This window comes from Prionailurus bengalensis, chromosome B3 (assembly GCF_016509475.1).
Source record: "Prionailurus bengalensis isolate Pbe53 chromosome B3, Fcat_Pben_1.1_paternal_pri, whole genome shotgun sequence".
Classification (NCBI taxonomy): domain Eukaryota; kingdom Metazoa; phylum Chordata; class Mammalia; order Carnivora; family Felidae; genus Prionailurus; species Prionailurus bengalensis.
The window spans coordinates 142,651,203-142,676,734 of NC_057355.1; the positions used below are offsets into that span (position 1 = coordinate 142,651,203).

Here is a 25,532-nt window from a genome sequence, read left to right on the forward strand (position 1 = left end):
TCCAGACTCAGCCCACCTACCAAACTTCACTGTGGGGGAGGGACTGGCCTCCAGTGAACCCACATGCTCACCCCCAGCTTCCGCTCCCCTGCAGATGATGTCCTGCCGATATTCGCCTACCCGCACAAACTGGGCAAATCGGTCACCGGAGGCTACGTGTACCGGGGCTGTGAGTACCCCAACCTGAACGGCCTCTACATTTTCGGCGATTTTATGAGTGGGTAAGTGGCCCATGGGCTCCTGTGCCCGAGCAGCCCCACTGCCCTGAGTGTCTCCGGCCGCTACCCCCGCGTTTGTGTAAAAAGCCGAGGGTACAGTGGCAGGGGCATGTGAGTACGTGCAGGTGCGTGCTCCCTACAGCTGCTGTCTGACGGGGACCTTCGAGGGCCAGGCAAGCAGGTCTCTTCCTCTGGGAGGAAGTCTGGAGTTACAGCTCAGGAGACACCCTAACCCGCCCCCTTTTCTCCTGGTTTCTTCCTGAGCTTTGCTGGCTGCCTCAGGCACCACCGTGAGGGCACAGCTCGCCACTAAAGACGGGATGCCTGTTTAGTGCAGACCCATCGATCTTCCCCTCCCACCTGAGATTCCCGGGCTCAGGCCTGACAGCAGTCCTGAGGGGCAGAGGTGGAAGGCGGAGGGCATGAACAACTTCCGCACACACTCTGGGCCACCTGGCTTCTGAGGAAACCAGGACCCATCGCTGCACTAACTGACCGGGGCTCCAGGGGGCATTGGCCCAGAAGAGGCCAGAGAGGTCATTCTGCTGGAATGGGGAGGATGGGGCTCCAGCCAGGGTCTGACCATGGGGCCCCTGGAGTCTTGTTGCCCAGTCCTCATGCGCTATGCCAGTGACATCTCACTCGCTAAGACCCTAAAGGGTGTGTGTGTGTGTGTGTGCGTGTGTGTGTGTGTGTGTGTGTGTGTGTGTGTGTGAGCATGGGGTGAGGGTTGGGATATATCAGATTTTGGAGCGAGAAAAGTGAGCATACCTCCTAAGCCTGTTGTGGGTCAGACTCTTTCCCAAGGAGAGCCCATGACCGCCTCATCCTCCCATTGTCCAGAGGAGGAAACTGAGGACCACAGGGCCTCAAGCAAGACATACACCCGGCACAAAGCTTAAAAGTGCTGCTGGGGAGGGGGATGCCTGGCTCAGTTGGAGGGACAGGAAGCTCTTGATCTTGGGAGCATGAGTTTGAGCCCCACATCGGGTGTAGAGGCTGCTTTCAAAAATAAACGGGGGCGCCTGGGTGGCTCAGTCGGTTAAGGGTTCAACTCTCGGTTTTGACTCAGGTCGTGAGTTTGAGCCCCAAGTCGGGCTCCATGCTGACAGTGCAGAGCCTGCTTGGGATTCTCCCTCTCTCTCTCTCTCTCTCTCTCTCTCTCTCTGCCCCTCCCCAACTCATGCATGCACTCTCCCTCTCTCAAAATAAATAACCTTAAACATTTAACTAAATAAGTAAAAAAATTTTTTTAAATAATTCGTTCCTTTAATTTTATCTTATTTTTAAGTAATCTCTACCCCCAACGTGGGGCTCAAACTCACGACCCCAAGATCAAGAGTGGCATACTCTACAGACTGAGCCAGCCAGGTGCCACCCCAAGCAAAGCTTTTTTTTTTAAGTAGAGATTACTTACGAATAACATCTTTTTTTCAATGAAAATTTATTTATTTTAATTTTTTTAAATGTTTATTTGAGAGAGAGAGACAGAGCGTGAGCAGGGGAGTGGTAGAGAGAGAGACACACACACACACACACACACACACACACACACAGAATCCAAAGCAGGCTCTAGGCTCCAAGCTGTCAGCACAGAGCCCGACATGGCCTTGAACTCACCAATGGCCAGATCATGACCTGAGCCGAAGTCGGACACTTAACCGACTGAGCCACCCAGGAGCCCTTTATTTATTTTTCAGACAGAGAGAGAGAGAGAGAGAGTGCGTGCATGCACGAGTTGGGGTGGGGCAGAGGGAGAGACAGAGGGAGAGGGAGAATCCTGGGCAGGCCTCACGCTCAGTGCCGAGCCTGACACAGGGCTCGATCCCACAACCCTGGGATCGAGACTGACCTGAGCCAAAATCAAGAGTTGGACGCTGTATTGACTGAGCCACCCAGGCATCCCAAGAATAAAATCTTAAAAAAAAAAAAAAGTGTAGTTGAGGTGGCTTGGGTCTGATCCTGGCCTGCCTGCCTATTAGCTGTGTGACCTTAAGCCAGTGACTTCACCTCTCTGTGCTTCAGTTTCCTCATCTGTAAAATGGAGATGAGAATAGTAGTTGCTTCCTAGGGTTTGGGGACCGAATCAGTTAATATGCACGCAGCACTTAGAATCTAGTATCCGCTCACTACTTGGTGGCTCTTACTTCTTCCCGCCCTGGCCTCTCCACCTGAGGGCAGCTAAACAGGGTTCCCCAGGAGTAGAAATAAAGAAATAAGGAAGCCTGAGGCTGGCCAGAGAATTGTCACCTCTTGCAGGCTGCTGACCCGAGGTTGCCCCCGCACCGACCCTGACCTGGGCCTCTGGATGCTGGATCCTCTCCAAGCTCCGCCCCTTCCTTAGGATCCGCTCCTGCCACTCAGCTTTCCCATGAAGCCTCTGTTTCTCTGTCTGAGTTTCCTTTCTCCCGTCTGCTGTCCCCCGAGAGTGTCCAAGTCTCTTCGAATGTGTGTGTGACCACACACACTCCACTAATTTTGCCAGCCTTTCCCAAGCCCTTCTGCTGAATCAGGGGGAGGGCAACAGAGCTGAAATTCCCTTGCGCCCCAGTCAGGGAGACAGGCCCGCGCCAGGTCCACTCGAGTGCAGCCTCAGACAGTCTGTGTGCAGTGCTGGGGGAGCCCGGCGCAGGGGCAGTCAGGAGGGCTTCCCGGAGGAGGGCATGTCCAAGCAGGGCCTGGTGATGGACGGGGGGAGAAGGGAGTAAGGGGCAAGATCAGCATATTCTGAAGATGCCCAAGCATCTCCAAAGTGGAGGCGACTCCAGAGTATGTACAAACTTCCGGCCACCAGGCATGGAGGATTCCGAGGCTCTTGACCGCAGGTCAGTGGGTGGGGCTAAGCTGAGGGAGGGCAGGGGACAGGTTTGTCCCCTGGTGCATAGTACGTGCCCAGTGAAGAATGCGGCGGGGCCCGCTTTATGAGATCCTAACTGCTAGACCACCAGGGAGCATGGAGGGCCAGCCTTATGGATGTGCAGCCTGTGCGGATGCACAGACCTCATGCTCGGAAGGGCCCACACTTGACCGCACAGTGGTCAAGTTCTGCTCTCACTGTATTGAGATACTTGATAGTTTTTTTTTTTAATTTTTTTTTTCAACGTTTATTTATTTTTGGGACAGAGAGAGACAGAGCATGAATGGGGGAGGGGCAGAGAGAGAGGGAGACACAGAATCGGAAACAGGCTCCAGGCTCCGAGCCGGCAGGACAGAGCCCGACGCGCGGCTCGAACTCCCGGACCGCGAGATCGTGACCTGGCCGAAGTCGGACGGTTAACCGACTGCGCCACCCAGGCGCCCCAAGATACTTGGTAGTTTTTGAACAAGGGGTCCTGTATGCTGACTTTACACCGGATCCCGCAAATGACGTCTGGTCCCTGATGCGGGAATAGTACGAGTGGCTGGAGGGATTGTGGGTTGGATTCCCCCGGGCAGCACGCCAGCCAGGACCCCGCAGCCCATCCTTCTTTGCAGGCGTCTGATGTCCCTCCGAGAGAACCTGGAGACGGGCCAGTGGCGCTACAGTGAGATCTGCATGGGTCGAGGCCAGACCTGTGCGTTCCCAGGCCTCATTAACAACTACCACCCTCATATCATCTCCTTTGCCGAGGACGAAGCTGGTGAGCGCTCCTGAGGCCCTGAGGCCTCTCTGTCTGTCCAGGCCGCAGGCCCCAGACTGATCCCCCCGCACCCCCACCCCGTGGGTCCTCTGGGCCTGGGATTCCAGGGACTGGGTCTCGGGCCTGAAATCCCCTTCAGGCTGGGGAGCGAGTGTGCAGTGGCCTGACACCTTGCCGGGACATCAGTCCCCACCAGCCCGAGCTTCTTTCTGCCCATCCGGAAGATGGGAACAGTGTCCCTGACCCCGCTTCTCCCTGCAAGGCCGCTTCTCGGCTGCAAATAATGATGTGCAGTGAGCAGACCGGGAAAGGGTTTGTGATGGTGGAAATGCAGGCTGGCGGGGGTGGGGGGGGACTGTGTTCCAGACCTCTACCACCCTGGGTTTGTGAAGACCCAAGAAATCTGGACTGTAAAATTAAGCCACACAGTCCTCAGAAGGTGGGTGGACACCGCCCTCTTGAACACCCTTCGTGGACACTCTTGTCAGTGGGTTCCCATTCAGGCTCTTGCATTTTCAATGCAAGGAACAGGGAGGGAGGGGAGAGGATGAGGGGCCATGGAGGCTGGATCCTGCTCCAGCCTCCTGCCTTTGTCCTTGGCCCCGATTGTCCCTGGACAAAAGCCGAGGGGCCCCCAGTGGGGCCTGGGGGATGCTTGGCAGGGTTGCTAGGCAACGCCCACCCAGGGACCTTTGGAGGGGTATCCCCTGCAGGGCCCAGGGCCCAGAGCCCCCAGGCCTAAGTCTGGGAAACCTTTGTTGGATGACACCCGTCACAGTCTAAATTTTCAAAAGGGCAGCCCCAGCCCCCCACCGCCCTCCCAAACCCACTGGACCTTGAAAGCCTTTTCTTTTGGCCAGTAGGGGGTTAATGTGTTTTGGAAGGAGGGGCGCCCTCCCCCCCCCCCCCCCCCCACCGGGAGCAGGACTTGGAAGGTGCAGTTCCCAAGGGGCCCTTGTTCAGCCCTCTGAGTGACACCAAGTAATGGAGAGCCAGGAGGAGGCTCCTCTAAACCACATGGCCCGGGGGCAGCACACTGGTGAGCTCAGGAGGGCGACCCCTGGAAGGCACAGAGCCCTGGGGTCCAACATAGACAGTCCTCCCCCAGCCCCGGGCTCAGGCTCCTACCTCTCCAGTTGTTCTCCTGACATTTGCAAATTGGCCACAAGGACCTGTGCTGGCCTGGGGTTCTCCGGGACAGTCCACACAGCAGAGAGAAGAGGGCAGTGTGGCCCTGGGTAGGGCGCCGGTGGGGGCTGTGGCTCCCAGCAGACCAGGCTGACAGGCCAAGGAGTGTGCCTGGTCCAAGCCCATCACCTTACAGAGGTGGGGGTGGGGGGACTGTACCCAGCCTGGCCCCCAGAGGCCTCCCAGGGCCTTGAGCTCAAGCTTGGTCAGCCAAAGGAAGACTGACCTTGGAAAAGAGCATTCCAGAAGGAGGCAGCGGCATGTGCAGGGAGACCCGAGTCACTCCCAGGGCCTGGAGTGTAGGTGTGAGGGCTGCACAGCCAGGGAGGAGACAGGGGCTCTCAGGGGCCACTCTTCAGAAAGAGGCCCAGAGAGGGAAGTCACAGCCCAAGGCTGCACAGCAAATCCATGCCTATGACATGGGTTCTCTCCAGCAGGGGCTGTCCTCCTGGGGTACGGTTGCATCATCACCTTGGGGACCTATTTACCACCCCAACCCCACCAAAGCAGGGCTGGTGCTCCTGGGGGCAGGGTGTCAGAGGCCATTGAGCACTCAGCATCCTGCCCTCCCCAGCCCCAGGCTCCCCACCACAGCTGGGTCTACCCCAGTTACACAAGTTGCTCCCCCCCCCCCCACTGCAAGCGTCTTCCCCTTTGTGGAATTCCCTGGGTTTCTTGGGCCTTGAGTCTCAGACCCCACCCCCATGCAGCCCTCCTTGACTGCATCTGTCCCCACAAATATGCCTTCCTCTGAGTTCTCACCTCTCTGTCCAACTTAGTGGTTCCTTGGGGACCACCCCCATCCTTGGGAGAACTCTTCACTGTACTCTTCCAATGACAGAAGTATTAGCATGGCGGAACTGTCACATTGAATCACAACGTGGGCTGTGTCTGGGCCTCCCAGCCCCCATGTGTCCTACAGTGATGAAGGAGGACTTGGGGGCAGCAGACATTCCTGAGTTCCAGGCCTGGCTTAACCACTCACCAGCTGTGTGACTTTGGACAAGTCGCTTAACCTCTCTGAGCCTCTCGTTTTCTCATCTGTAAGGTGGGAACGATGAAGCCTATTTCCTGGGCACTGGTGCCTCTGGCAGCAAGAACCAGGGGGCCGGATGAGGGTGAGGAGAGAAAGAACTCACATTTGCTCAGAGTATCCAGGTGCTCATAACTCTCAGGGGCCCCGAGAGGTCGAGGAAACTGAGGCTCCAAGTGGGGCTGTCCCTGAGCTATAGGCGCGCACATGGGGCTCAGCGCAGGAGCCCTGCCCCCCACTTCAAGCGTGGACTCTTCTGCCCCTGCCACCTGCCTGGGAGATGCCTGCTGGTCAGTGGAGAGAGACTCTAGTCTCCAGGACTTGGCAGGACCCGGATCCTGAGGATGACAATAATAGCAACAGTGACAATAGCTAATATCGATTGAGAATTTAGTCGGTGCTCTTTGATTCCTTATTATAGCCCTAGGATCCCCTATATCCCATGTTGGGGAGAAGGAAGCCGGGGCTCAAAGGGCCACATGTGCCAACAGTAAGCAGTAAGCAGTTGGCTGGGGAGCTGGGCTGTGGCCCCTCCCTGTGCCCAGGTGGTGCTGTGCATGAAGCCAGGCGGGGACCAGGGTGGGGCTGGGTCCCCAGGGAGGAGGCAAGACGGTGGGTCGGTCCCGGCAGAGCCGCCCGCAGCCCCGGAGACTGCTGTAGACTGCTCTCTTTCCCAGCCTCTGGTTCCTGCAGACCTGGAAGGGCCCTGGCACGGCTCTCTGGGGTTGGGGTCCGTGTCAGAGCCTGAGAGGAGCTGGGGGGCGGGGGTGGGGCCGGTCGGGACCGTATCCCAGGCCGTGTTCTCACTCCTTGCCTGGTTTCTCGCCCAAGGGGAGCTGTACTTCATGTCAACGGGCGTGCCGAGCGCCGCAGCGGCCCGTGGGGTTGTCTACAAAGTGATCGACCCTTCCAGGTGAGCCCCGCCCACGGCACTGCCTGGGCTCCTGCTGTCTGCCAGGGGTCCTCGCCTCCATTGCCTTCTTTTCCTCTCTGCCACCCCCTGGGGGGGGGGGATGGGTATCACTCATAGCCCCATTTTTCAGAAGGGAACACTGAGACCCAGAGAAGGGAAGTGACTGGCCAAGCCCACAGTGCTGGTGAGGGGCAGACCCAGGACTCAAACCTGGATATGCCACCTCGAATCCAGCTCTGCTCATGCCCCGACCCTGCACTTTCTCCTCTCTGACATGCCCCTCACTCCTCGGCCAGCCCACCCCCGCGCCACCCGACAGGCCCCCAGCCCCTGACTTCCCTCTGAGATACCCCGATGCCCGCCTGTCCCCACCGCAAGGCTGCCCTCCCACCTTCCCTTGGGGAAACCAAGCCACTGGCTACTGTGTGGAACATGCTGGAGCTTTCAGAACACCTCCCTGACCCTCCCCCTGCCCGTCTCTGTTTTGCTTCTGCATGGAAAGCCGCTGATTTGGTGCCGGGCGGTGTTCTGACTCCTTCCCCGTGAAGCTCACTGACTTCTCAGCTGCTTAGTTTGCAGGGATAGAAATCACGTAAAGTCGAGTGCCCCGGGTCCAGCCAGAGCCAGAGCTGGGGTTGGGACAAGGCAGCTGGCTCTGGAGCCCTGCCCTGACCCCTCCGCTGCACAGCCCCACCCTTCGCCTCAGGCCTCACTGCCTCCAAGGATCCTTTCCCTCCAGGCTTGGTCCGGGGCTCCCCTAGGCTCTCGCCACTCAGACCCCTAATCTGTACTCTCTCCCTGGCCCTGGAGTCTCCAGGGCTAAGACTGTCGTCTTCACTATTTCAAAGTCGGCGCTGGCCCTGGGCCTGGCCTGCAGCATAGAGCAGAGACTCAGGCACGCCTGATGAATGATGGTGATCTTTCTTCAGCCCCTTCTCCGCCCTTAGCGTTTTGCTTCTCAGTTGGCCTCCATTCTGCCCCTGGGCCAGCTGCCCCCGCCGTGTGGCCGTGTGCCCGGCTGGTGCTCACCCCCCCAGCACACAGCCTCAGGTGCTCTCGAAGCATTCGGTCACGTGTGGCAGACCCTGGCACAGACAGTCACCCTGACCTTTGAAACACGCTGGTTTTGGAAAAATCCTGAAAAACATCATCGCACTTTAAAAAAAATAATTAAAAAAAAAAATTAGAGTAGGCTTAGATTTGCAGACAAATTGCAAAGATAGTTCAGAATTTCCCACACACCCCTCGCCTGATGTCCTCTGTCGTAAACATCTTGCGTCATCAGGGTCGCAGTGCATGAACCGATTATCGGCACATTGCTATTAATTAAAGGGTTTCTCTGGATTTCCCCTGCTGTCCTTTTTCCGCTCCAGGATCCTGTCCAGAATTCCATTTTACGCTCACCCATCCTGTCTCCTTAGCTTCCTCTGGCCTGTGACAGCCTCCCAGACATTCCTTGTTGACCACACTTTTTTTTTTTTTTTTTAACACAAATCTATTCGTTCTTGATATCATTATTAGGAAACACAGAAATACTCCCTCCTTTCTTCTCTCCTTTCCATTTGCCCCAGGTCTCCTCGGGCTTTATCTGCTAGTTCCAGGACTCATGTCAACGCTAAGGAGCACACGCAAACTTTGCATTTTTCTTTGTTCGTTTTCCCCGCTTTGTATACACATCTCCACCGTGTAACAGCACTCTCCAAAGGATCGTTTTTAATGGCTGTGTAATTTGCTGTTGAGTCACTGCGCCATAATTATCTTACCCATTCCTTGGCCATTTAGGTTATTCCCCCCCCCCTTTTTTTAAAGAGTGCTTCTCTAAGGAAATATCACATATATGGAGCATGTAATTCATACCAGAGGCTGCCTCAGACCCGTCATCTCCTTTCGCCGCGCAGCGCCCTTTCCTGGTGACGGAGGGAACCCGAGGCTTAGGGAGGTCTCTTGTTCTAGATCTCCTGGAGTGGGGAGCCAGAAACGGGCTAGACTCCTTCCCTTCCCGCCCTCTCCCTCGTCCCTTTTGTGTGTCTCTGTTAGAATGCATGTCTTTCTCTGCACCCACAACGTACTGCCTAGAGGCTCCCTTGCAGAACACGGGGAGTGAAGAAATCAGGAGTGGGCGAGTGGGGCGGGGGCATCCAGCACTGCCCCGACACAACGACTGTGGCATTGGGGGGGGGGCGGGGGGGTATCTCCCACCTTTAGCAGAACAGAGTTTTTGTTTTCGTTTTTGTTTTTACATGATTTCCTTAAGGAACAAAACCGTGCTGGGCCTGTCTGAAGTGTGTGGGTACTACCTGGGGTTCAGGGCAACAGGAAACCCACCCGGTCCGCAGCTTTGAGAAGCGAGTGTGCCTGGCCGTGCGTCTTCGGTCTCCGGGTGCGGGAAGGCCCATATCCCTCCTCAGTTTCCCTCTTTGGCCAAGCCGGTCTGGAAGTCACCTCGTGTCACATGGCCATTCACCCCTCGGGCTTTCCCCTTGTGCTGCCGGGACCCTATTGAAGTCTGGGCTCACGTGGGCCAGTCCCAGAATAGGCCCGGTCCCATTCAGAGACTCACAGATCGACAGCCAAAAGCTAATTAAAATGGAATCCCATTCCTTGTGCCCCTCGGGGATGTCAAAGGAGGCCCAATTCATAGCCCTGGCAACCCTTCTCAGACTCTTTTTTTTTTTTTCTCCCAGTCCTCTCAAACCCCACCCTCCAGGGCCCCAGATCCCTCAGCCTCTGGTGCCAGCCCTGAGGCTCTCTCTGGCCCTTTATCTCTAGACCGACCTTACCTTGCCCTTACATGCTGCATCACCAAAATCCAGGAGCCGGAGGGGCAGATAGAGACCCTCCTCAAAGGCTGTGCGGCGTGGGGGCTCGGGTGGGGTGCAGGAATCGGGCTGCGGCCGCGGTTACAGAAGTGGGCTGATCACATTCCCAAGGACAGTTCATGCTCTGAATCCCAAGTGGCCCAGGAAAGCCTGAGCCGCCCGCCCCCGTGCTCTCGGAGCAGAGGCCGAGCGGGCCCTTGGCAGGATCTCTGTCCCGGGGTTGGGCTCCTAGAGCCTGGGGCACGCAGGCTGCCACGGGCCACACCGCAGGTGCCTCCACAGATGGCCCCCATTGATACTGTCCACACCTGCCTGGGCCTGGCTGCACAACCTGCCTGGCTGCAGGGGGAGAGCGGGTGGCAGAGGGACATGCTCGGGGCGGGCTCCCCGGGCGGTGGGGGGGCGCTCATGACCTCCTGTGTGTCGGCAGACGGGCACCACCCGGCACGTGCCAGATCCAGCCTTCCCGGGTGAAGGTGAGGAGCCGCCTCATCCGTTTCGTGCCCAAAGAAAGTAAGTGCCCACACGGCGAGGGAGGGAAGCTCCTGTAGCCCGTAGCAGCTGGGTGGAGGGTCCTTCCAGCTGGCCCTGGATGCCCTTCCTGGGCCCCTGTGCCTAGCACTGGGAGTGGCGCACATCAGACACTCAGTTAAAGTTGGTGGAGCTCTTTAAACCCAGGTCATGGGTAAGTGGCCTCAAGGGGGCAAGGAACAGGGAGAGACGGCGGGCGCCAGGCCAGGTGCACTCAGAGCTCTTGGGGGCAGAGACAGTGGGTCGATCTGCAGGGGAGCAAGACTGGAATGAGTCATTTCAGGTGCAAGAGCCCCAGGAGAGGGGGCATTTGCCTGGGGCCGCCATAGGATGGTTCCGTTGTGACCAGCTCGGTGGAGAGGGAGATGGGTGCAAACCCATGACCTGAGGGCCAGCCAAGGCCACGGATGATGGTCCCTGGCGTCTGGGGCCAACTGAAAGGGTATGCCTGAAGAGGGGTCTTATCCCCGGGGCCCCAGCTAGGTGGGAACACAGACCAGTGCTGCCAGACCATCCATTCTTAAGAGAAGCAGGAAAAATGCACCCATCCCTCCATCCATCCATCCATCCATCCATCCCTCCATCCCTCCATCCCTCCATCCATCCATCCATCCATCCCTCCATTTGCTTACCACATACACGTGCTTCATCCTGGGGACATACCGCTGAGCAAGACAGACACGGTCCCTGCCTGCTCGGGTGGTTATATACAATCTCCCCATTTGCAAATTCGAGCAACTCTGGTTCGAAATTTTAAAAATCGCCCTGCAGGCCAAAGGAAATACTTCAGTGGGCCAAGTGTGCCCAACAGATAGATCACCAGTGGGTGGGCTGAGGGATAGGGGGGCAGGAAGAGGGGGCGTGCTCGACACCTGTAAGTTGGGGGTGGCCAGCCCTGAGGAGGCGGTGCCTCCAGGAGAGGAAAGTTGGGGGAAGGAATGAGCTCAGTGTTTCGGGACGTTCATTTTAGCGGCAGCTGGTTCCAGGCCTTGGCGGGTTTTCCATTCATTCAGCAGTTTCTGGCACTTTCTATAGTTACCCATTCGGTGCTGGATGCTGGGGCCACAGGAGAAGGCAGACCAGGCCCTGTCCTGGCTGAGACCGACAGAGAAGTCACTTATGGCCCCAGGGCCTTTACAGAAGTGTGTGCCAGCTGCCATGGGGACCCAGAGCAGTGCAAGACTGGGGTGGGGGTGGGGGTTCCCTGAGGCTGAGGGTTGGGGCCTGGAATGAAGAGAAAGGTCCGCTGGAGGTGGGGTGGGGGCGCAGTCTAGGCAGCGGGGACCGGCAAGAGCCAAAGCAGAAGCGAGGCAGCCTGGGGGCCGGAAGTCCTTCCCTGTGGGTGGCCTGGGGGCCAGTGTGCAGGGAGGGGCGCGTCTGGCCCATGTCGCTGGGCTCCTGGCCCTGACCTGCACGTGGCCTCGAATTAAGACCCTTTCTCAGCCTTCATCTCAGCTGAGGTGGGGAGGTTTAGGGTTTGGACTGGTGGCCCTGGGATCCCTCCCCATAGTAATGGCGTAGTCTGGGAGCGCCGTCTCTCCTGGCAGCGTCTCATGGAGGGTGAGGTTTATCTCTGTGGCTGACCAGGGCCAAGTGTGAGGGCCACGTGCTGCAGGGACGCAGGGAGTCGCCCGCCTCAGCTCCCCACGCCCCGTGTTGGGGTAGATGGCCAGGGTACCCTGCCCTGGACCCCAGCTCTGGTCAGTGTGGGCCCCAGCCCCCAGCCAGCAGCCTGGAGGAGAGAACTTCACGTTGGAGGCCCTGCGCCCTCCAGTTCCCGTCCTGCCCGTCTGCCTTAGATGAGATAGATCCTCACTTCCTTCTCATCGGTGGGCGTCAGCGTCCTCACCCCTACGCAGGAGATTGGAACCAGAAAGAGTCACTTGCCCGAGAAGCCCTCCCAGACACTCCTTCCCCTCCACCGGGCTCACGAGTTAACAGCGTGAGGGTCTGTCCCGCGTCCCTGCTCCCAGACTAGAGACTCCCAGACGGCCAAGACTAGGGCAAGGCGGGGAGACCCCAGTAGCAGACTGGCGTAAGCCAGCTGCCAGCTAGTGTGCACAGAATGAAGAAGCACCTCACACCCAGCTCCAGGCTGGCACCTCCAAGAGGTACCCCATCCTCAGGGTCAGAGCGGAGGGCAGAATGAGAACATTTTCCCCTTGTGAGGGGTGGAGGGGGGCGGTCTGCATTCCTGGGTGGAGAGCAGGGGTGGTGTGGGCGTCCGGAGTCCCTCTGACCACACGCTCTTCCTCTGCGCAGAGTTCATCCGGAGGGAGGAGAGCACCCCACGGCCCACAGCGCGTGCACCCACCAAGGCGCCCCGCCGCAGCCGCCCCACGGCCGCTCGGCCCGCGCCCACCCCGCGGCCCGCCCGGCCCACTCGGCGGCCGGGGGGCCGGAGGGGCGGCGGGCGGCGGCGGGGGCGACCGGGCACGGCTGACCCCGCGCCCTCGAACGGCGCCGTGCGCCTGGTGCGGCCCGCGGGCCTGAGTCCCGGCCGCGGGCGTGTGGAGGTGTTCGCGGGTGGCCGCTGGGGCACCGTGTGCGACGACGCCTGGGACACCAAGGCCGCCGCCGTCGTGTGCCGCCAGCTGGGCTTTGCGCACGCCGTGCGGGCCACCAAGCGCGCGGAGTTCGGCGAGGGCCACGGGCTGCCCATCCTCCTGGACGACGTGCGCTGCGCGGGCGGCGAGCGCAACCTGCTGGAGTGCACGCACGCCGCCGTGGGCACGCACAACTGCGGGCACCAGGAGGACGCGGGCGTCGTGTGCAGCCACGAGGACCCTGACCTGTAGGCGAGCACCTGCCGGCCCGCCAGGCCACCTCCTTCCCGCCGGGGCCCGGCAGGGCTCCTCCGCCCTGAGCGCGCCGGGTGCGCGCCCGAGTCTGGAGGCGGAGGGGGCCCATCTGTAACGCCGTCCTGCGGCCCCGTGTGAGGTGTGTGCGGGGCTCGTGTGCACTCTGTGTCCCTGCCCGTGTGTCTTCTGCAGACCAGAAGCCACAGCATGTTGGGGTCTGTGTGCTCATGGGCCCCAGGTGTTCTTTCCTTACTCCCAGACATCTCAGGCGTGTGCAGGAACACAGTCGGGCCCTGGACCCTGAACACTGAGGGCTACTACTCTTCAAGAGCAGACATGGCCCTTGGCCGAGTTAACAGAGGCACAGCTGGCAGACCGAGGGAGGGGACCTGCCCAGGGCTGGAGTGGAAGGCCCTGGACCATCTGGAGCATGGCCTGAGAACCCATGGCCCAGCAGTCCGAGGTGCCGAAGAGAACAGGAAGGCAGTGGGGCCAAGGGAAGGTATTAGACCGATGGGTCTGGGCTGACCCGTGGGCCATGGCATCTGAGTGCGGGTCAGGCTGCCTAGGGGGAGGTGAGCGCCTGGGGAGGGGGTACTAGATGACCTCTGGGAGAAGCCTTCTGGTCATCTTGGGCCTCATTGTCATGCTGGGTCTATGTGGGTGCTCTGGGGACAGTGCTGGGTCCCCTGGCCCTGAGACCTGACTCTCCAGTGCTCACTGGGACAGAAGCCACCCATCTGGCCACTCCAAGCACCACGGCCCCCAGCGAGTGAGTGAGGCATCAGGATTCTCCACTTTAAAGGCCGTATCGGAGGCGCTGGAGCCACTTCGGTCATCTCCATCCCCACACGGCTCAGTGAAATCCCAGGGACCCCCGATTCCTCCAGCCGTTTCCCCCAGGAGTCCAGAAAGACTACTGATGCTCTGTCACCCAAAGCTGTGCCAACAACGTCACTGTTTACAACCCCCTTCCTGCCTCCTCTCTGATCCATGCTGCCTGGGATCTGGAGGTGGGGAGGGAGGAGGGGGGCTGGTGGAAGTTCCTTTGCCCATTAAGCCCCTCCCCCCCCCAGCCGCCCCATGCAGGTCTGTCAAGGCTTGTCAAGTATAGTTGGGCATAGCCTCTGTTGGGGGGTGGGGGCGCAGAGAGAGCAAGCAGATGGTCACTGGGCAGTGAGGACAGGATAGAGCCCATGTCAGGGCCTGTTGGGGCTCTGGGTGGGTCATCCCAGCCCAACCTGTCCATCCATTATCCTGAGAGTTGAGCTGGCACCAGGGGTGGTTGTGCCCAGCAGAGGAAAAGGTACAGGCAAGGCTGGGGCGCGCCTCCTGGCTGCTCCCTGACACTGAGTGCGGAATCCGGGACAGCATACGAAAGCTCAGGGTCACCTCCGGGACTCCTCATACCTCTGCCTTGAGTGGGGTTGGCAAGGGCCCTGGGCCCTGGCCGCTTGCCTGGCCCTGTTGAGCCCTGCCTGGAAACCATAGCCCCTGCCGTTGAGTGTGGCCCGTGTGCTGGGCACCATTGTCCAGGTGGCACAGTATGTGTGAACTCATTTGAGCCTTTGAACGGCACTCTTCTCCTCATCATTTCACGGGTGGAGAAACTGAGGCGCACAGCCAGGGAGGGGAGAAGCCAGATGAGAGCACAGGCAGCCTGGCTCTCGCACCTGCTGGTACCGTAACCGTTGCACCCTCTGGCTCCAGTGCTGCCAGGCCAGAGGGCAATGCAGCTTGGCCCAGGGGTGTTCCTGCCCACGGTGGGCCGTCAGTCTCCTCCCACTGCCCAGGGGTGGCTGACGGGCATCTTCCCCAGTCGTGGGGACATTCCGAACAGTGCTAGGAGCTGGGAGGGCCATTGGGGACTATTCAGGCCGAACAAGCCTGGGGGGCTGAGTGTCTTAGGCCTGTCCCAGATGGGGCTGAGCTGAGACTAGAGCCCAGGGAAGCTGGGGGGCCCTCAGAGCAGGGTGGTCCCATGGCCCTCCCCAGTTGGGCAACCGGAGCTGTTTTTCCCCAAGCCTGGAATTGGGGGCGGGTGGCTCGAAGCAGCCTCTTCCTGGGGCTCCTCCACACTCTGCCCCTCCCCACCCTGTCGAGCCCCCTTTTCATTCCAAGGCCTGAAGGCCAGGATGCCACCAGGTGTGGCCTGGGAAGTGGGGTGCAGGTGACGGGGGGCATCTCCCATTGTACCTCAGCAGTGGCAGCCTGGTGCCACCATCTGGGGTTCCTGGTACCTTCCGCAAGTGGTGGAGCGGTCCAGCCCTCAGCGGGGCCCCGACTGTCACTGTTGTTTGCGGGACAACTGGGCGCAGCCCCAGGCCCTTCCGCGCCTCTGGATGGGGTGCTGCCCCCCTCCGGTCCCCCACCTCGGGACCCCCTCAGGCTCCAAACAAGGCTTAGGCTTCAGCCTGACTCCCAGCAAGGAGGTTGACACAGGCACACCGCTCCTTAAGTAGTAATACGGGTGGGTGGCTGACGTTTGCTGAGCACCTACTATGTGCCAGGCACCGTTTAAAAGTTTTACTTAATATTCAGTCATTCGGTCCTCATGTTAACTTTACGAGGCGGGTGTTATGGTCACCTTCCATTGTACAGATGTGGAAACCAAGGCCCAGTGAGGCTTCGTTACTTGCCAAATGTCATACGGCCAACATTAGAAACCAGGCAGTAGGGCTCTGGGGGCGGTCACGCTGCTGCCTAAAGAGCGCTGAATTCAGTGTCTCCCCCACCTCCCCTTGGCCCCTGGCATCGTGCAGATGGGGACACAAGCCCAGAGAGAGGCAGAGCCGGGTTCTGACTCCCTGTCCAGTGCTCCTTTTAGTCCACTGCCTACGGCTGGCTGCGGAGGGGGTGTTCCCAAGTGACTCTGTCCCCAGGGACTTTGCTCCTGCCTCAGAGTCCTCCTGGTCTCTGGGATGAGGGCTGACCCCAGGGGTCAAGGCTCCCTCTGTTCCCTATCAGCCTCTGCCATCACCCCCTCTAATCGGGTCGGCAGTTAGAGTGCTCTCTCGGAACATGGTCCAGAGAGGGGCTGCTACAGCCCAAGCATCACACAGCTTAGTTCTCGAGTCCCTGGAGCCCAACGCTGCAGGGACATTCCAGGTGTGGCTGAGCACCCCTGATGGGGCCTCGTTTGTTCCTTGTTTACCTGCATCCCTCTCACAAAGCCCCAGCCAGGCCAGGGCGTTCGTCCCGTGTTCAGAGGACAGCCACTTCAGACCTGCATCTCCCTCAACAATTCCCGCTGGGAAACCACTTCCTGTCTGGCGTTCTCAAACTTGAGCAGAAACACTTGTGGGGCTGGTTAAAACACAGGTTGCTGGGGGCCCATCAGAGTTCTTGACTCCGTAAATCTCAGTGGGGCTGAGCATTTGCATTGTGACCCCGGCTGATGCTGAAGCTGCTGGCTTAGGGGCCATACTTTGAGAACCACTGTCTGCAGGGCTGTCCAGTACTATGCAACCATAATTTAAAGTTTTCTAGTAGCCATGTTAAAAAAGTAAAACGAAATCGGTGAAGTGAATTTTAATAATATATTTTCTTTAATGCAGCATATTCAAAAATGATCATGTAACAGTTAATATAAAAATATTAATGAGATTTTTAAAGCATTTTTTATATCCAATCAACCCAGCGTCTACACACACAGAACATATTAACTTGGACTAGCCATGTTTTTTTTTTCTTTTACGTTTACTGTTTATCTTGAGAGAGAGAAAGGAGAGAGCATGTGTGTGTGGCGGGGGGGCAGAGAGAAAGAAGAGAATCCCAAGCAGTCTCCACGCTGTCAGCACAGAGCTGGACGTGGGGCTTGATCCCACAAGCCGTGAGATCATGACCTGAGCTGAAATCAAGAGTCAAATACTCAACTGACTGAGCTACCCGGATGCCTGTGGCCTAGCCATGTTACACGGGCTGGATTGGCACATGTGGCCCGTGGCTACCATACTGGAAAGCCCAGTCTAAACCTTCCAATGAAGGGCCGGGTGGTTGGCCACATGCTTCCAGGCAGCGCCCTCTGCTGGCAGCTTGTAGTGCTGCCTGCCCAGTGCTGTCTGAGACCCACCTGAGCTTTGGGGTGGCCTGATCACAGGAGAGCTGGGAGAATCGGATGAGATGGCAGTGGGACAGCAGTGGACTTGGTACATGGGGAGGGGACACTGTTGACTCGCCCGGGTCAGGGACAGGGGTGCTCTATTGACGGAAATGCCAGTTGAGCCATAGTCACATTAAGTCAGAGGTTACTGGTGTTGAGTGATGCACCAGAGAGTAATAACGCCCATGCCTCTCCTGAGCCCTAGCTGCACAGGCTCACAAATGTACCTTGAGGCTCTCCCTATGCCTGCCTCATGTGAGACCCCAGACTGTGTCTAGGGCAGTTTAGGACCTGGCATTGTCCTCAAAAGACAATCGTTGGGAGCCCTCCCTCCAAATTGCCCCCAACCCCTGGTGCTTTCACAGCCCAGGAGGGGCTGTATAACCTGCCCACCCCCATCCACCGCTCCAAGCAGGGCCAGCCAGCGGCTGCTTCTCACCGCCACGTGGGGGCGCGGTGGCAGGCCAACGTGCCCCAGCCCTAACCCCCTAACCGTAGACGCGGGCGGCTCCCCAGCTCCCTGCGCCAGGAGGGATGCCCAGGCTGCGGTGGTTTGGGGACAGAAATCCTGTCTCTTCTGGGTCCAGCTCTTAAACTGTGGCCCTCTTCGTCACCCTGCAGCCCACACACCCCGAAGAATTCTGTCCGTAGTGGGGGCTGTCCCTGGCTGCAACCTGGCAAGGAGGTGCAAGGACCCTCCCTGGCAAGGACCTTCTGTTTCCAGCCCCCCACACCTCTCCGGGACTGGCCCACGAATGAGGCAGGGGAATGTCCCGTTCTCAGGAACTCGGCAGCGTCCATCTTTGGGTGCCTCCTCCCCAGCCCGTTGGAGCTTTATCGGGACCAGGAGTGTGTACACCCGGCCCTTCCCATCCCCTGCTCCCACTCTGGGTGCCCCCCCCCCCCCCGCCAGCGTAGGAATGAGACCTAAAAGCGCAAAACTGGCTGCATTTGTGACACCCAGACGGGTGAAGACAAGGCGGTTACGTAAACGGGAGGGAAGTTTCGGTTATTACTTAAGAAATACCCTTTGGCCACGGCGGGCACATTTCTCGCTTTCCCTCGAGGGGCCACCTTGCGCACCCAGACTTTCACGGACTCCAACTCGGGCTCCTTCGGACTGGGGTCAGCGCCTCCGACTTGGCTTTTCCTGGAGGCGCCAAGACGCAGGGAGAGCAGACTCTGGTCCAGCTGTGCGCTCTTCAGTCGCTGACACAGCTTCCCCGTGTCCCCGGGGTCCTCGCCACCTGCCCCGTGGCCCCGCGAGGAGACCAGGGACGCTAGGCGTGGACCCGCCAGGCAGGCGGAGCCAGCTTGTGGGGGTTGGGGGTTCCAGAGAGAGGTTTTGGGAACAGTCGGCGCAATACGGACGTTTGGAGTCTGGGATGGGGTTCCCAGGGAGGTTTCAGAGAGAAGGAAAGGGGCCTAGGACCGCGCGCAGAGAACGCGTTTATTTGCAGGCGCCCTAGGGGGCGGAAACAGCCAGCTGGACCTTGCTCTGCCGCCGGGGCAGGAAGCGCGGAGGAAACGGCGTTGCCAAGGACAACGCGTTCTGGGCGGAGCTGCTGCTAGGATAGAGCTTGAGGAGCTGGGGGCGGGGCCTGGGGAGGAGGGGGGGAGAGGGCGGAGCGTGGGGGGACTGAGCCAGAAGCGGCATTGTGATTGGAGAAGATCTCATGCTCTGGGCGGGGCCTGAGCGCGGGGGGGCGGTGTTGGGGTTGGGGCGGAGCTAGGGGCGGGGCGGGGGCGGGCGCCGAGAGCTGGAGCGGGTGGCGGAGACGTGGTTGGCCGGGACGGAGAGCCCTGGGAGGGGTCGAGCCGGCAGGGGCGGAGCCGAGAGGGAGTGGGCGGTGCTGGGTCGCGCCGGGCCTGGGGCCGAGGCGGCGCGGCGCTGACAGCTGAGTCGGCTCGCGGCCTCCCGCCCCCTCGGTGCCCGGCCCCGACCTAGGCCTGGCCTGCCCGGGAGCCATGAGCCCCGGGCTGCTGCTGCTGCTCGGCAGCGCCGTCCTGGTTGCCTTCGGCCTCTTCTGCACCTTCGTGCACCGCGCTCGCAGCCGCTACGAGCACATCCCCGGGCCGCCGAGGCCCAGGTGAGCGGGGGGGTGGGGGCGGGGGCCTGGATGGGGCGCTCGAATGGGGGGCCGGGGGGCCGCGTCCAAGCCGGCGTCGGGGCCGGGGGTCCAGCCTCGCCGTTGCGCGTGGCCGCTTGGAGACGGCGGCCGGGAGAGGGGCGCTAACTATTCTTAGTAACAAATTACTCACAGCCGCAGCAGCTGGTCCGCGCCCACCGCGCTCTGCTGGGCCCCACAAACGTGATGGCAGCGACAACCCTGTTAGGTAGGCGCTATTGTTACCCCATCGTTCAGACGAGGAGACTGAGGCGCGCAGAGGCAAAGTCATCTGCCCAAGGTCACACAGTTGGTAAGCCTAGATTGAAACCCAGGTCAGCCTTGGCTCTAAAGTGAGCCCTCGTAACTTTGGGACTTTGAATGGGGTCACTCAACCTGAATTGGATCACGTTATACTTGGGTCACATTACCCTTGGTATTTGTGTCCTGGTACATGCTTTTTGCTTCTCCTTAGTACTTCCATTCCATCCTTGTCCCCCACCCCCACCCCCACCCCCACATACCTCCTCCCACCAGAAGCTTACCTTTCTGAAGCCTAAATCAAATGTGTCATTCCTCTGCTCCAAAAGCTTCCCATCACTGCAGAAGGAAATCGAATTCTAAATTAAGTCCACTCTATGGCCTGCAAGGCCCCTGCTGAGCTCTTAGAACCCACTCTGTACTGTTCTCATCCCCCCCTTTGCTTGCTCACTGCTGCCCCCAGTCTTTCTGCAACCCCCCTCCTGCAGCTGATTTCTCCTCCAGGGTCTTGCTGGAGACCATCCACCACTGTGTGTAAAGCCCACCTAGCCCCGAACTTCTTATGCGGCCATCTCCCCCGAAGTTGCCTTCTGTTCACTTGTTGACTGTCTGCTCACCTGTTGACTGTGTCTGTCTCCCCCCTTTAGAATGTGAGCCCTAGGAGGGCAGGGTACTGTGTGTTCCCTTGTGTATGCCCGGCTCCTGGCACTTTGCAGATGCTCAATAAATACTTGCTGAATGAATGAACAATGGTATTAGATACACTTTTTAAAACCTCAAGACATGAACATTCTGGAAGGTGTCCACCTCCAGCACAAGCCAGATGACCTGGCATTAGAAGCCTGAATTCCTGTTTGGTGGGTTCGGGAAAGATCTCTATGGCTGGTGACACAGGGAAGCGATATTTCTCCCTGCTGGCTGGCTGTCTTTCCGGGTGCCCTCACCCACCTCTGGTTCTTCCTTTTCCCACGCTTAGTAGCTCTGTCTTCCACGCCACCCTCACCTTCCAGATGTGGCTTCTTCCCCTCACCTTCCAGATGTGGCTCGAAGGCTAACTCCTCAGAGAGGTCCCACCTGCTTCCATGCCCGAATATATTATGTTCACTTTGTAAACTCCCTGTCATTGGAACTATGACGTTGGAATAGTTGTTGGGCAACTATTTGTGCAACCTCTTGTTAAATGTCTGTCTCTCCCATAAGCCCGTGTCTGTCTTGTTCACTGCCATGTCCCTGACACCTTAGCACAGCAGCAGCGGGTACGTGCATATGGATACTCGGTGAACAGTGAGTCAAAGTGGATGGTGGAAATCGCCTACAAGTCCTGTTAGGGACGCTGTCACCCTTTCAAGTTTTCCCGATCGGCCATGGACAGCTTGGGATTGAACGAGCTTTGTGTTTGTTCTGCTGGGCCTCGTGATGATTTGGGCTTCACGTAAACCCCAATGCTTCAAGCACTGCAGACCTGGTCTGGTCTCTTTGTCTTGAGAAGGCAGAACTGAAATCACGCCCCTCTCTGCCCCTCTCCCATCTATTTTTTCTTAATTGCGTTTTCAAAATAAAACTGTGCCCTAAAATTTACCCCTTTAAAGTGTACAATCAGTACTTTTGGGGACAGTGACAGAGTTGTGCAGTCTTGTTCCGGAACATTTTTATCACCCCAAATAGAGACCCAATACCCCTTAGGTGTCACTCCTCACCTCCCCCCACTCCTCACCCCCACCTCCAACCCTAGGCAGCCACGGATCTGTTTTCTGGCTCTAGATTTGCCTGTTCTGGACATTTCATATAAATGGAATCATACGATACGTGGCCTTTTGTGTCTGCCTTCTTTCATTTAGCACAATGTTTTCAAGGTTTATCCATGTAGTAGCCCGTGCCCGTATTTCTCTCCTTTTTATGCCTGAATTCTCCCCTGAGTCCTACACTGCAGAATCTACGTGTGACCTACAGGTGCCTGTGGGCGGGTGGAGGAGTAGGAGGAGGTTAATTACATAATATTTAATTATATAATTATAGTTGGGCTCTTTATTCTGAGGAGGTGAACTGAATGATACATATGCAGAAAGATTTTGGATTAACAGTTGTCTGGTGGTCACATCTAAGAGTGCACTAAATGAGAGTTCTGGAACCCTTTCTGGCACAGATCAGATGCTTTTGTATTCAGCGCCTGGATCCTCAAACCATGACTGGCAACACCATGGTTGGCTGAGAAGGGTACATGTCGAGTCTCTGGTGGTAACATTTGCCCCTTGGTGCTTCTAGGCTTTGCCAGCTTCCAGGCAAGGATCCCTCTGCCTTCCAAGGGGCAGCTGCTATGCTTCCCCACCCCCCACCCATCCTCCTCCTTATTCGGCAGGAGTCACCGGGCTGCCCTCTCCTCCAGGATGCCCTCCCGGAGTTCCCCACAGACAACATCCTACTGCAACCATCCGTGTCACAGCCGAAAACTCCGACCCCACGTTCAGATCCCACACAGACACTTGTGGCTTCTTCATTTCTCTGTTGCTGTTCCCAACTTTCCCATCAACCCCCCGCGTTCCTGGTAGCGTGGGATGAATGTAAACTTGGCAACAAAAAGTCTCGCCCTTCCAGGTTTTATTTTAGAACGTTTTTTCCAGTATGACTCCTGGCTGGCACGGGTTTCCTCCTCTGCTCCCTGCCTGTCAAGTTGCCAGAGGTGAGGTCTGTTCAATAAATTGCCCGATGGTTCCTGGCGATGGTGGAGACCCCTTGCCGGCTCTGTTGGGCAGTGCATCCAATTGGAGCCATCGTCGCCCCATTCCACTGGCGCGAGGCAGCCATGGCCCGTCACCCTCACCCCCGGCAGTGGCCCCCATCCACACCCCAAGCTGTCATGTGGCTCCCTTCATCCCTGTGGCTGGCCTCACCGTGGGCTGTCCGGATGACCTCTTCTCCTTTATTATCCAAGACGTTCTCTGTCCTCAGGGAACCTTGGTTCCCACTGTGCCGACCGACCGCAGCATTACAGGAAAGGGCATGTGCCAGGGACCGGGCAGGGGAGGGCGGTTTTCACCCTCCTTTCTCTCCCTGGACTGCTCTGTCTTATCGCGCCTACCGACAGGAACATGCCAGGTGGACTTCTCTCAGCCCCCCACCCCAGTCACAGCATTCCACCATCCCCCAATCCTACCATCCCTTACCTGTTTGTTTCCAACGCCCGGTCTTCCGGCTCTGCCTTTCCCTCCCCGGTGTCCCCCTGCAGGAAGGAATGGGTTTTAGTCCCCTTTCTTGCCGGGCACTGGGAACCTCACGCCTCTCTGTCGCCTTGGCCTTGTTGAGGTGTCCCTCACCTTCTTCCCCAAGTGGCACTGGGCCCCAGCGTTGAAGGCGGAGGCTCTCAGACAGGCCTGGCGGGGTGGAGAGGGTCTATCACTCAGGTGTTCCAAACAGAACATCCTCCCCAAGTGCGCAGCTACGGCAGTGGCCACGGTTACTAGGTTATTCTGGAAACACAGCCAGGCGCGCGTGATGTCCACAGGCCATCTTTCTGCAGGTGGGGCATTGTCAGTTCAAAGCCACTCACCCTGAGTGGGCCTCAGCTGCCGGGCGGCCACACTGCCCTCCTTCCTCCCGCATCTGCCCGCCCCCTCTTGACGCGATCTCGCTTCTCCTCAGGCCCCGCCACCTCCCCCTCTGTCCCCACTCTCAGGCTTGATTCCTACCTCCTACCTCCCTGGGTAAATGGAACAGCCTGAGAGAACTTCCTTCCGGGGCTCTGCCACCACAGCCTCCCCCTCCCCTGCACCCGGGCCCACACGCCCTTCCCACTGGGACCTAGGGGCTCCCGGCCAAGGAGAGCTGTCCCCTGGGTTCAGCGACCCTGCCCGGCGGGGCTCCTTCTCTCCCATGTCATCAGTTTTCCTCCTCTCCAGCATCATTCCCATTTTTATATAACATGTTGTAAAAGAACAACCACCCTTCTCTTCCCGTCTCCTTCCCTCCAGCTGCCGCCCCCTTGTCTCTGCACCCCCTCACCAGTCCCCCTGAGAAGCCTGTTTTGGGTCCCCATCCCTCCCTCCCCTCCTGTCTTGGGCCCAACACCCCATCGGGCTCTGGCACCCACCTCTCCCGAGCAGCCCACCCTGCTTTGACCAAAGTCCCAGTGATCTCCCTGTAGCTACACACACTCACACACACACACACACACACACACGGTGGCCCTTCAGTCCTCCCTCGTCTTGCCTGACCCTGGACAAGTCCCTCCCTTGTCCCCTTGGCCTGCTTTCTTCGCAGGCTGCCCGCTCCACTCTCCCTCGGCTCTCCTCTGGTGTCTTCCGTTCAGTCTCCCTGGATGGTTGTCCCTTTGCTGTCTGGCTCAGTCCTCGGGTCCCTTCTCTGTCTACACTCACCCCCTTGTGGTCTAATCCGGCTGCTGGGCTGTAAGGGCTGCCTCTCAGCCCAGGACTGTCACATTTACATCTCTGGCCTTGGCCCCAAGCATTTCCTCACACGCTGCCCTTGGTGCTTTCCTCTGCAAACCTGCCAGGTTCAAAGCCCGACTCCGGATTTAGTCTGCTTGTCTCAGGTTGGTTCCCAGACATTGATCCTGAGGCAAGAATTGAAACGGGGGCCCCTGGGTGGCTCAGTCGGTTGAGCGTCCGACTTTGACTCGGGTCATGATCTCGCGGTTTGTGGGTTCGAGCCCCGTGTGGGGCTCTGCACTGATGGTACGGAGCCTGCTTGGAATTCTGTCTTTCCCTCTCTCTCTGCCCCTCCCCGGCTCATGCTCTGTCTTTTTCGCTCTAAAAAAAAAAGAGAGAGAAAAAAAAGAAATGTAAGTGGTTTGGGGGGGTTGGGTGGTGATCCCTGTGGGAGTTGGGAATGCAGAGAGACAGGAGGTCAATAAAAAAAGCCAATAAAGCAAATTACCTCTGGGGGGCCAGTGAGGTGCAACCCCCTGGGGGAGCGCTGAGAGCCGACCCCACCAAGGTGCAGGGCGCAAGGTCGTTGGTGGGGGGCTGCTCTGGGGGTGTTGAGCTGGAACTCCTGGCCCGTCCTTCCTGCAGGCAGAGCCGGGAGCCCCAGGCAGTGTCTCCATGCTGCCCCCCAAAACCTTCCTGGCTGCATGGACGAGGGCAGAGGCGGGCACGATGCGGTCTGCTGCCCTGCAACCAGTCCCTCTTTGGTCCTCCCCACCTTAGGACACGGCAGCTCCATTCATCCTTGCAAGGATCAGGCCAGAAGCCTTGGGGCAGCCTGACACCACCCTCCCACCCTCGTCCACACCCCCAGCAAGTCCGCTTGGCTCCTCCTCCAACCTGCCCTGGGAACCCGGCTTCTCACTGGTCTGCGCCCTATCCCCTCCCCCAGCCCCTTGCTGGTGCCCCTGCCTCCACTCCTGCCTCCCACCCACCCCGTTTACTCCCAGCACAGCAGCTGTGAGCGGGAGCCATTGAAAACCCATCAGACCCTGTCTCTGCTCTGCTCAAGACCCTCCGGTGGCCCTCTGCTTTTCAAGGTCAGAGCAGTGTCGACACCAGCCCGCAAGGCCCTTGGCGATCTGCCCCCTCCCTTGGTGACCCCATCCTGTACCACATCTCCCTCACTCTACTCCAGCCACAGCACCTTCTCACCGTTCCTTGAACTTATCACGCACATTCCTACCTTAGGATCTTTGCACCTGCTATCTCCTTTGCTGGAATGCTCTTCCCCCAGGTACCTGGGTAGGCTAGTCCTTCATTTATTGCAGCTCACGTTTACCTTCTTTTTTTTATAAAATTTTTTTTTTCGTGTTTATTCAATTTTTGAGAGAGAGAGAGAGAGCGCGCGTGCACGCAAGTTGGGGAGGGGCAGAGAGAAAGGGAGACAGAATCCGAAGCAGGCTCCAGGCTCTGAGCTGTCAGGACAGAGCCCGACGCGGTGCCCGAACCCACGAACCGCGAGATCATAACCTGAGTGGGATGCTTAACTGACTGAG

General features: G+C 58.6%; 2 protein-coding genes and 1 long non-coding RNA gene across 3 annotated transcripts in view; 2 read left to right on the forward strand and 1 right to left on the reverse strand.

The window, feature by feature from the left end:
• HHIPL1 (HHIP like 1) overlaps positions 1-14,095 on the forward strand; it is a 28,216-nt gene extending 14,121 nt beyond the window's left edge. Inside the window, exons 5-9 of the mRNA XM_043557005.1 lie at positions 95-221; positions 3,693-3,838; positions 6,891-6,972; positions 10,222-10,304; positions 12,585-14,095. Coding sequence (XP_043412940.1) covers positions 95-221; positions 3,693-3,838; positions 6,891-6,972; positions 10,222-10,304; positions 12,585-13,120 — 974 coding nt within the window. The 3' untranslated portion in view covers positions 13,121-14,095. The remainder of the gene's footprint in view (positions 1-94; positions 222-3,692; positions 3,839-6,890; positions 6,973-10,221; positions 10,305-12,584) is intronic.
• Positions 14,096-19,070: 4,975 nt separating this feature from the next.
• The window catches only part of LOC122469524 (cholesterol 24-hydroxylase), a 32,146-nt gene continuing 25,684 nt past the window's right edge, over positions 19,071-25,532 (forward strand). The window contains exon 1 of the mRNA XM_043557006.1: positions 19,071-19,315. Coding sequence (XP_043412941.1) covers positions 19,194-19,315 — 122 coding nt within the window. The 5' untranslated portion in view covers positions 19,071-19,193. The remainder of the gene's footprint in view (positions 19,316-25,532) is intronic.
• Positions 22,175-24,182, reverse strand: LOC122469525. The gene is made up of 2 exons (XR_006293500.1): positions 22,906-24,182; positions 22,175-22,811 (listed from the first exon to the last, which is right to left on the reverse strand). It is a non-coding gene; the product is annotated as an uncharacterized LOC122469525 (long non-coding RNA).